Raw genomic sequence first — 11623 nt, 5'->3', positions numbered from 1 at the left:
CTGCAACCAAAAGAATTCCTTTGTACCTCTGTAACCTTACATATCCTGTATGCATCGCGCTATAAAAAGCGGGCACATGCATCATTCGGGGCCCTCTTGTATGTTATAGAATGGAGGGACCAAGTTCAAACTTGCTTTAAAGACCCTTGCCGCTTGGCTTTGACTCTGGACTCTGGTGGTCTTCTTCGGGGAACAAACGGTCTGGGCATAACATGTACAACCAATAGAACGTGTTAGAAGTGATGGCATGTCACTTCTGAGATTAGGCTATTAAAAAAACACTGTGACTTCTCTCTCCCTTCCTCTCTCTCTAGCCACTCATCTTTGGGGACCCTCATATCATAAGCAGTCCTAGGGATCGGCCCTTGTAGCAAGAAACTGAAGCATTCTGCCAACAATATGAGGAAGCTTAGAAGTGGTTCCTCTGGCCAATAGCTTGACAACCCAACACCAATCTCGTAAGAATCCCATGAGCCAGAAATCACCAGCCAAGACACTCCTACTTTCTAACTCTCTGAAAATATGTGAGATCACAAATGTATCTTTTTTTTTTTTTTTTTTTGAGACAGAGTCTCACTCTGTTGCCCAGGCTGGGGTGCAGTGGCACCATCTTGGCTCACTGCAATCTCCACCTCCTCCCAGGTTCAAGCAATTCTCCTACCTCAGCCTCCATAGTAGCTGAGATTACAGGCACATGCCACCATGCCAAGCTAATTTTTGTATTTTTAGTAGAGATGGGGTTTCACCATGTTGGCCAGGCTGGTCTCAAATTCCTGGCTCAAGTGATCCACCTGCCCTGGCCTCCCAATGTGCTGGGATTACAGGCTTGAGCCACCACACCTGGCCCATCAACGTATCTTTATTAAGCTACTAAGTTTTAGGGTAATTTGTTATACAGAAGCAGATAACTAATACTACTGCCCTTATTCCTATAATCCAGACCTAACTCCTCTGGGGTCCTGAGGACCAGTGGTGCTCAAATTTTAAAGGGCATACTAATCACAGGAAGAATCTTGTTAGAATGTGTAGAGGCCAAGGGAAAGCTCTTCTTCCCCCTCTGAAGGTTCGCTGAAAATGAACACAGAATGAATAGGAAGATTAATAGGAGAAAATGCATACACATTTATTTACCACACATAAGCACAAGGGAATACCAGGAGGATGATTACCTAAAAACCCAGTGAGGTCTAGATGCTTATATACTTTTCTTTACAGGGTAGGAAAGAGCAGGGAAATGTGGCAATTTATATAGCAAATGATTTTTAGGGGTAATGAATGGGCCCAATATTCAGTTAATGGCTAGCAAATAATTCTCTTTGGGAATTGAACGGGACCAGAGAACAGTGTCTGGGCTCCAAGTGTGGTGTTTAATTTTCATCTCTTCCTCTGAGATATGAGTTTTGATCTTTTCTGCTTAGTGATATTTTAGGGGAGAGGATCAAAGGCAATTGTATTCCTCTTTGGCGGATCCAGTTTCTAGGTGGATCAGGGAACTTCAGAGAACAGCCCCATTCTGAGCTTTGGGAGACACAGAGAATTGGGGGTGGGGAAGGAGGGCAGAGAGGCCTTGTGGCTGCTTCTCTAGTTCAGCATGTCAAAGTGCCATATTTTGGAGTGTCATTTCTTTGAGCCCCAACAAATCCAATTTTTAATTTGGTAATTATAGGGTAAGAGTTTCTGCATTTCCAACAAGCTTTCAGGTGCAGGTGATGCTAATGCTGCCGGTCCACAGACATTAATTTGCAAGTCTATAAAAACAGTTTGCCCATGATGGAGCTATGGTGGTGTTGTGGGTTGGGCTGGATGAGGAAACCTCTCTCATCTGAAAGCAAAATCTGATTCTACACCCATGAGGGTGTAGTTGGAGGTGGAAGAGGAACCATTGTGGGTGGGAGGGTATTTTGTATTTGTCTTGATATTGCCCTCCCACCCCTCTAGCCTGCCCTCCCCCATTGGGATGGCATAGCACTGGGCCCACTATACTCTAAAAGTGGGCAACTAGGCATTAGATAGCTCCTAATGCAACACTGACTGCACAGCACTACCTGTGAAATACTCTTAACAGGAGTCCAACTTGACTCTAATCCAGGCTCTAGAGCTACCTTCATTGATGGAAATATAGGTGATAAAGGAAACAATTAAATAACATGGTTAACAAATGGACAAATCCAGAATATGAAGCTTTCCACAGGGCTACCTGGTTTCTACAACAAAGGCATGGGGGGAAATGAGAAAAGACTGCTAAGGATTAATAGAGATTTAAGAGCCTTAACAACCAAATGTAATCTGTGGGCCTTGTTTTGTTCCTGAGTCAAACAAACCCATTGTAAAAAGAGGTATTTTGAGATAGTCATGGAAATTTCACGTTGAACTGCATATTAGATGATGTCACAGAATTATTAAATTATTAGGTGTGACATGGTATTGTGTTTTTTTAGAAGCCCCCCCTTTTTTTTTTTACATAGGCATTGTAGGGGCAGAGGGAAAACTTCCCCTTTGTCTTCTGAAGGCTTGCTAAAACTCAACTGACAAAAGGCAGATTATTAGGAAAAAAAAAGCATACAAATTTTATTAACATGCATACATGTGCATGGGGTTCATACAAAATGTGAATTCTAAGAGGGGCTAGATGGTTGCTTAAATACTCTCTTTAGCCAGGCACAGTGACTCACGCCAGTAATCCCAGAACTTTGGGAGGCTGAGGCAGGTGGATCACGAGGTCAGGAGATCGAGACTATCCTGGCTAACACAGTGAAACCCCGTCTCTACTAAAAATACAAAAAATTAGGTGGTGGGTGCCTGTAGTCCCAGCTACTCAGGAGGCTGAGGCTAGAGAATGGCATGAACCCAGGAGGCAGAGCTTGCAGTGAGCTGAGATCGTGCCACTGCACTCCAGCCTGGGCGACAGAGCAAGACTCCATCTCAAAACAAACAAACAAACAAACTCTAGTTATGGGAAGAGATGTATGAACCTGGGAGGTGGGAGGGAGACATTATGGGAAGGTGAGGGGCAGAACTGCACAAGAACAAAGGTCATCTTATTATGCAGATTAAGTTTCCCAGGTAATCTCTTGAAGCTTCTGTCAGAAGAATGAATGAAACGTCTGTCTGGCCATGGTGATGACTTCCAACATCTTCTCTTCTCTGGTGATTGATCTTTCCTGGTTCTTTGGTGAGACCCCTAGGGAGGGGATCCTAAGAAAAATTGCATTTCTTTCGGAAAAAATCTTTCTTGGTTAGAAGAGGGAATTCCAGAGAGAGTCTCTCCTTATGCTTGGGAGTGGGTGGGGACAAGAAAGGTTAGGGGAACCTTGATTCTGAGGCAGCTTCAAAGCCATTCAGCACATCAAAGCACAATCTTTGGGGTATCACTTGGAGCCCTAACAGCATACCTGAACATGTAGGGATAAAATGAAATGGTACCTAGGATTTGCTTTCTTTTTTTTTTTGAGACAATCTCTCACTCTGTTGCCCAGACTGGAGTTTGGTGGCACGATCTTGGTTCACTGCAACCTCCACCTCCCGAGTTCAAGTGATTCTCCTGCCTCAGCTTCCCAAGTAGCTGGGATTACAGGTGCGCACCACCATGCCCAGCTAATTTTTTGTATTTTTAGAGATGGGGTTTCACCATGATGGCCAAGCTGGTTTTGAACTTCTGAACTCAAGTGATCCACCCATCTCAGTCTCCCAAAGTGCTAGAATTACAGGCATTAGCCACTGAGCCCAGCCTAGGATTTGCTTTCAAAGGAAAGAGATAGATGAAGCAAATATGACAGAAACTTGATAATTGTTGACTCTGGGTATTTATTGTAATCATTTCCTTTTAAAATCTTCAAGTAAAAGGATATTGTAGTTTTTGAATATCCAGTGCCATATTGCCATGTCTTACTTTTATTATCAGAAAATTATGAATACTTTTAAATAATCATTAGCTCTCAAAAAGAAAGGAAGGAAAGAAAAATAGAAAATAGTTCCTAGTTCTATCTCTGTTACCTTCTGGAACTTTATTTCTTCATTTGTAAAATTAAGAGTCTGAATACCCATCCAAAGAGAAAGAACAAGAATTTTATTCAGGATTCAGATGTATTGACTTAAAAGCTCTCTTAGTATTATTAACAGAAAAATTAGAAATAATCTAAACGCAATAGGGAATTGGAGTAAATATATTGTGATGTATCAATGAAAATACTATTCAGACAAAAATAATAATACAGTGTTGTATTTACTGAACTGGAAATATATAGATAACAAAAGATTTTTTTGGTGTAATCTCATCTTTATGGACCCTCACCCCCATCCCCAAATGCCCTGTCTAAAAGGGGTTGTGGTCAGGACCTGACCAGGCACGCTCTGATTCTCCTCAGTGCAGGATGCGGGCGAACAGGTGTCCTGTGCACCGTGGATTACGTGAGGCAGCTGCTCCTGACCCAGGTACGATGCAGGCATCCTGTGTGTGCAGTGTGCTGCCCATGACCTCGTGTCCTGCTCAAGTGCCTTGTCTGTCTGCCCCAGGTGATCCCACCTGACTTCAGCCTCTTTGATGTGGTCCTTGAGATGAGGAAGCAGCGGCCTGCGGCCGTGCAGACAGAGGTGAACGCTGGGTCTCCTCATCTTCAGGGACAGTGGCCCGCGGCTGTCATTCTCTGCCTTCCCTTCCTGATGGTCCCTCACCCCAACAGGAGCAGTACAGGTTCCTGTACCACACGGTGGCCCAGATGTTCTGCTCCACGCTCCAGGAGAATGCCAGCCCCCACTACCAGAACATCAAAGAGGTACAGAGGCCCCTTTCCCACTCTCCTGTCCACCATCAGCACCCTCAGAGACCAGGACCCCAAGCAGGGTCCAGCCCCCGGGACTCCTGGGAGCAGGCACTGACTATGACATCCACCTGTGCCCTCCTCCGGGCATCCTTATCAGGCTCTCCGGTCTTAAGCTTTCTCCCAGAGCCCCGTGAGAGGCCTGGCCAGTTTCCTCCCTCAGGAGCCTCCCCTCCTGTTTTTCCTCAGAATTGTGCCCCACTCTACGATGATGCCCTCTTCCTCCGGACTCCCCAGGCACTTCTCGCCATACCCCGCCCACCAGGAGGGGTCCTCAGGTACGCGGCTCGATTCCCACATTCTTCCCTGCCCAATTTCTCAGGCTAACCCCTTCCTCATCCTTGGAACACCAGTCCATTCCTTGTTCACTTCTCCAAGTGCTCTCTGGCCCTTTCTTTAAATTGAGCCCTGGGAACCCACTCCAAGATGATTCATTTATCACAGTGGTCCCCTTGCCTCTGCCTCTAAGGCTTGCCCTGCCTTCTGAGTTAGGCCTTTCCTGGATCCTCCAATCAAACCTTAATTCAGGTAGCTCACACCTGTAATCCCAGCACTCAGGGAGGCCAAGGAGGGTGGATCACTTGAGGCCAGTTGGAGACCAGCCTGGTTAACATGGTGAAACCCTGTCTCTACTAAAAACACAAAAATTAGCCAGGCGTGCTAGCGGGAGGGAGCCTATAGTCCCAGCTACTTCGGATGCTGAGGCAGGAAAGTCCCAGAAAGTGGAGGTTGCAGTAAACGGAGATTGCACCACAGCAGTCCAGCCTGGGCGACGGAGCTAGATCCTGTCTCAAAAAGCAACAAAAAACAATTCAGCAAATAATTCTAGATGCCGCCCTCTTGTCAGGCTGCACGTTGAGTGCTGCGGGCATGGGATTGAGCCGTCTTGGCAGCGGAGACTTACGGCTCTTGTCCTCGCGGCCATCCTTTCCTGTCCTCTGTGCCACTTCCGCATTCTTGTATTCAGTAGACATTGACACAGAAATGCCACCCCTCAAACCAACACTCTGCTCCAATTACCTTTCAGGCCGACCCCGTTCCTCCTTCATCCACCTAACGTGCAGGGCGCTAGGGACACAGAAGCGAGGCCCGCACCCAGGGAGCCCTCCCTCCCGTCTAGCGCACCGCCTCGACGGGAAGAAAGCCCGTGGTTTGCGCACTGAGCAGCCTCCCCACTGCCGCCCTGCCCAGCGCCGCCGTTTCACTTCCTCCCGGCCCTCCCTGCCTGCAGGAGCATCTCGGTGCCCGGGTCCCCGGGCCACGCCATGGCTGACACCTACGCAGTGGTGCAGAAGCGCCGGGCTCCAGCGGGCGCCGGGCCGGGGACGGAGACCGGGCCGGGGGCGCGCAGCGCGGAGGAGGTGCCCCTCTACAGCCAGGTGACGCCGCGCGCCCAGCGGCCCGGGGCGCACGCGGAAGACGTGCGGGGCACGGTGCCTGGCCGCGGTGAGTCGAGGCTTGCTCCTTCTGAGGGCATCATCCTGCTGTGGTCCGCAGGGCCCTGGCGGCCTCGAAGACCCCCAGCCCCCATGCTAACCTGGCCACGCCCCGACGCTGACGTCGCGGCGTCCCTGGCTCGCCCCGGAAGCGCCCCCTGGCGGTCGGGGTCCCGGTCCCGGGGCAGAGTTCCGGGCGACACTAGCTGGCCTGTCTCGGCCGCCCCCAACGCTCGAGGCCACGTTCGGGGTGTGCGCCTTCTCCCGCCCGGCGCCCTCGGCCCTCCTCTTCGGGCCTCGGGGGAAGCATCCTCGCCAGGGGTGGTCTTGGGACTCCCTGGGGCTTCCGGAGCTGACTCGTGGCGGGGGGTCTCCTGCCCTCAGTTCCTGCTGACCAAAGTTCTGCGGCATCTGGCGCCTACGAGGACGTGGCGGGTGGAGCTCAGACCGGTGGGCTAGGTAAGTCAGGGAGAGCCTGGGCTGCTGGGACTTTGCGGCTTTGAGTGAACCCCAGGAGTCTGGGGTTGAGGGATGGGGCATGGAGCTCAGTCCTGCGGATGTCCTGGAGGCAGGGGGATGGCCTTCTTTGTGTTTGCCAGCCTCAGCACACCTCAGCTTCTTCCTGAGACCCAGGGCACCCTTCCTCTCCCAGGTTTCAACCTGCGCATTGGGAGGCCGAAGGGGCCCCGGGACCCCCCTGCTGAGTGGACCCGGGTGTGAGTCTGCGCCAGCTCCTGCCTGTTGCCTCGTGTGAGCTCGGACTGCTGATGTCCCGGCGCTGCTGAGCACCCTGTGCAGAATGGAAACAGTGCGCCTGAATCAAAATAAAAGTTCCTCAGGGTGGGAAATGCGGGGGCTTTGCCCCAGTGACTGTAGCATTCAAGGCTGGAGGCTGGAGGAGGCAGGTTTGGTATAATGGCTGGTGAGGCTACACGGAGCAGATTCAAGAAAGAAGATCGGAAAGGGGCATGGCCCCTGAGTTATGAAGGGGAGAATGAACAGATGAGCTTCCAGAGACTGCTTTCCTCACCACATAACGCACTGGTCCATCCTCAGCACCTGAGCCTGCTTCACTTGAACACTCAGGGGACCACACAGAGAAATGGATGGACTCCCTCGCCATCCAGGCAGACCGATAAAAAGACCTCCAGATAGGCAGACAGACAGATGGACCACCAACCTGGACAGACAGCCAAACCTTCAGAGATACAGTCCACAGGTGGACAAAGGGACCCCTCAGCTAGAGAGACCACCAAACAGCCCCCAAAAGACAGACACCTCTGCCAGCTGGACAGCCAGGTGGACCCCTAAGTTAGACAGATATAAACAGATCCCCAGCTGAACAGACACACAGACTTCTCAGACCCTACCCCCATCCCCCAGGTGGGCTGGCTGGCTGAAAAGACCTTCTGGCCAGACTCCTAACCAACCAGATGGACTGCCAGACAGACAGACATCAGCCACATGGAATCCTGACATCCCAGCCAGCCGGCCAGACACTCATCTTTTTTTTTTTTTTGAGATGGAGTCTCACTCTGGCACTCAGGCTGGAGAGCAGTGGTGTAATCTCGGCTCACTGAAACCTCTGCCTCCCGGATTCAAGCGATTCTCCTGCCTCAACCTCCTGAGTAACTGGGATTACAGGCACCTGGCACCACCTCTGGCTAAGTTTTGTACTTTTAGTAGAAACGGGGCTTCACCATGTTGGTCTTGAACTCTTGACCTCAGGTGATCCAATGGCCTCAGCCTCCCAAACTGCTGGGATTACAGACATAAGCCACTGTGCCTGGCCAGTGCCATACCCTTTTAAACCATCAGATCTCATGAGAACTCTCACTGTGACTAGAAGAGCATCGGGACACCACCCCCATGATCCAGTCACCTCTCAGCAAGGCCCTCTTCCAATTCAACCTGAGATTTGGGTGGGGACACAAGGGTTTCATATACATAGCATTATAAAATGTGTGGTGTTTGTGTTTCATTTCTTTCACTCAGCATAATTTTTCAAGGTGTATCTATGATGTAACTTTATTCTGACTAAATAATAGTCCATGGTATAGACTTACCACATTTTGTTCATGTATTCATCAATTTATGACTATTTGGGTTTTTTTTTTTTTTTTACGGTTTTTTGTTATTGTCAATAATACTGCTACAAATAGTCACACGTTTTTGTGTGGGTATAACTTCTAATTATTTTCAGTACATAACTAGGAGTGGAATTGCTGGGTAAAACAGTTACTCTATATTTAACTCTTTGAGATCTGCCAAGCTGTTTTCCAGAATGGCTACTCTATTTCATATTCCCACCAACAATGTATGAGGGCTCCAGTTTCTCCACATCTTTGCAAACACTTGTTTATTGTCTGTCTCTCTTTATTATAGTCATCCTTGTGGGTATGAGTTGGTATCTCAAGATTTTCATTTGCATCCTGTTCATGACCAATGATGTTAAGATTATTTTCCTGTGTAGTGGTCATTTAAGTACCTTCTTTGAGGAAATAGCCAGTGAATATTTTGTCCATTGTTTAACTGGCTTATTTGTCTGTTAGAGTTCCACAATTATTCTTGCATACTGAGACTTTGCAACCCTCCACCTAGGCCCTGGTAACTGCCATTCTAATCACTGGTTCATTAAATTTGACTATTTTAGATTTCACATAGAAGTGAGATCATGCAGTATTTGAGTTTCTGTGCCTGGCTTTTCTCACTTAGCATGTCCTGGTACATTCATGTTGTCTCAACTAGCAGAATGTATTTAATGTATTTCTTTTTCAAAGGTGATATACATTTCTTTCATATAAATAAATATATATATGTTTGTGTATAATGAATATATATATTAACCACACACATGTGTATATATTAAATGTATGTATTTTTGTATATGTATATTACACTTTAATTTCTCTTTAGACAAACATTTAGATTGTTTGCATATCTCAGCTATTGTGAATAATGTTGAAATGAACATAGAAGTGCAGATATCGTTTTGACATACTGATTTTATATCCTTTGGCAGTGTACCAGGAAAGAGATAACTAATTATATAAGCTAACTTTATTTTTAACTTGTTGAGGAATCTCCATACTGTTTTTCATAATGGCCATACCAATTTACATTCAATCCAGCAACATACAGAGTTTTAGTTTTCCACATCCTCTCCAACACATACTATTTTTCATCTTTCTAATTACAGCCATTCTAACAGGTGGGAGGTCATATTTCATTTTGGTTTTGATTTGCATTTTCCTGATGAGAATGAGTTTCGGAAACTTTTCATACATGTGATGGCTATTTGTATGTCTTCTTTTGAAAATCTCTGTTCAGATCCTTTGCCCATTTAAAAATTTTGTTATTATTGTTATTTCTCTGTTGGGTTGCATGTGTTTCTTATTTATATATTGGATATTAATTCCTTACCCGATAAATGGTTTGCAAATATTTTTTCCACTCCATAGTTTGCCTTTTGACTCAGTCTGTTGATTGTTCTCTCTGATGTGGAAAAACTTTTTATTCTAATGCAATCCCATTTATTTATTTTTGCTTTTTTTGGTGTCATATGCAAAAAAATAATAATAATCCAGACCAATATCAAAAAACTTTTTCTCTATGTGTTCTTCTAGTAGTTTTATGATATCAGGTCTTACATTTAAGTCTTTAATTCATTTTTAGTTAACTTTTGTATATGTTAGAGATAAAGGTTCAATTAAGCTTTTCTACACATAGATATACAGTTTCCTCAGCAGCATTTGTTGAAGAGATGATCCTTTCTTTTCTTTCTTTTTCATTTTTTTCCTCTGACTGGGTAATTTTAAGTGATCTGTCTATGAATTCACACTGATTCTTTCTTCACTTGATCACATGTGCTGTTAAAGTCTCTATTAATTTTTCTTCAGGTCAGTCACTGTATTTATCATCTCCAGAATTTCTGTTTGTTTCTTTTTTGTAATTTCATTTCTTCGTTGAACTTTAAATTTTCTTAATGTACTGTTTTCCTGATTTTTATTTTAGTTGTCTATCTGTGTTCTCTGGTAGCTCACTGACATTCTTTAAGACAATTATTTTGAATTCATTGTCAGGCAATTCCCAGATCTCAATTTCTTTGGAGTCAGTTGCTGGAAAACTATTGTGTTCCTTTGGAGGTATCATGTTTCCTTAAATTTAGGGGTTTCATGTAGTTTTGCATCAATGTCTACATTTGATAGAATAGTCACCTCTTCTAGACTTTGCAATTTAGTTTCAGTGAGGCAGAACATTCACTTATAGGTCAGTACAGAAGCACTGGATGTGTGATACAATTCTGGCTCCAGAGAGAGTACTGCAGTGTAGTCTCTGTGTGGGTCTGTCAGTTGAAGTTAGCATCAATAAAGATAGTACCGTTTTTGGCAGCTAGGGCTGCTGGGATTATACTGTTCTCTCTTTCACCCTCATAGGGAAATCATCTTAGAAGATATTTCTCTTTGTTCTAGGTCTAGCATGCAGTGGCATGAGTGCCAGTGTCGGATGCGTGAGTGATTGCGGAGTAACCATGGAGCCTGGGTCCAGAATGCACGAATGCATGGAGTGACCATGGCTCCAGGGCTTGAGTTGAGGGGATGCAGAGTAAGGCAGTGGAAGTGGTTTCCAAGCAGCCATGTTGCTGGAGTCTGGTGCTTCACAATTGTGTGCAGTTTGGTTGTGTGTGTGTGTATCAGGGGTGGCTTTGGCCAGTAGTGTTATAGCACCAGCTCCTTCTCCAAAGGTACTGAAGCAGTTTCGATGGTTGTTGAGATCCTCAGTGGTGAAGGTTGCTGGGGTCCTCTGCAGACAGGCCACTGGGGATCATGGTGGATCGCATCACATGGCTGGTACTGATCACTCTTATCCTTCTATTTTGTTCCTAGCCATCTCTAAATGTTTCATCTATGTCAGTCTCCCCAGCCATCTAGGTGGGGTGAAACTGGAATGAGTTCTTTGAGCAGTGTCCTGAAATGTTAGGAAAGTTGATCACTCACTCTAATCTCTTTTTCCCCATGAGGTGAACTCATGAGCTGGAGAGTTTCCTCAGTGCCGAGCTGTGTTGGCTTGGCCAATGGGATGATGCATAAAAAAACAAACTGTTCCTTTTTTAGCCTTTCTGTGCTGTTATTCTCCTTTTGTTTTCCACTGTGTTGCTGCAACTGCTTAATTGTACTCCCTAACTCTCCAACAGCTATTTTCATTAGTAATTTCTAATTGTTGTTTTCTTGGGGGGAGAAAAAGGATTAGATTTCTTATTCCACCACCTTGTGGATTTCACTTCTACATTTATTTTTATATGTTGAAACAACTTTATGTTCCTTGGATCAATTAGATTTGGTCATGGTGTACCAAGTATATAAAAGTATA

General features: G+C 46.0%; 1 protein-coding gene across 7 annotated transcripts; it reads left to right on the top strand.

Moving 5' to 3' along the window:
• The first annotated feature begins 4380 nt into the window (after positions 1-4380).
• On the top strand, positions 4381-7768 carry LOC117065287 (tyrosine-protein phosphatase non-receptor type 18-like). Of its 7 annotated transcripts, XM_033179925.1 has the most exons (6): positions 4381-4590; positions 4680-4772; positions 5007-5095; positions 6049-6263; positions 6638-6712; positions 6906-7768. In XM_033179925.1, the coding sequence occupies exons 1-6, from the start codon at positions 4555-4557 to the stop codon at positions 6971-6973; spliced, it is 576 nt and encodes a 191-aa protein (XP_033035816.1). In that variant the 5' UTR covers positions 4381-4554; the 3' UTR covers positions 6974-7768. The 7 variants fall into 7 exon arrangements, 6 of the variants coding, with proteins under 6 accessions (XP_033035816.1, XP_033035814.1, XP_033035815.1 ...); XM_033179923.1 differs by having other exon boundaries at positions 6049-6712; XM_033179924.1 differs by having other exon boundaries at positions 4680-5095.
• Positions 7769-11623: the final 3855 nt, after the last annotated feature.

The sequence above is a fragment of the Trachypithecus francoisi genome, unplaced genomic scaffold (assembly GCF_009764315.1).
Source record: "Trachypithecus francoisi isolate TF-2019V2 unplaced genomic scaffold, Tfra_2.0 Lachesis_group2, whole genome shotgun sequence".
NCBI classification, from domain to species: domain Eukaryota; kingdom Metazoa; phylum Chordata; class Mammalia; order Primates; family Cercopithecidae; genus Trachypithecus; species Trachypithecus francoisi.
This window is presented reverse-complemented; position numbering and strand designations above follow the sequence as displayed.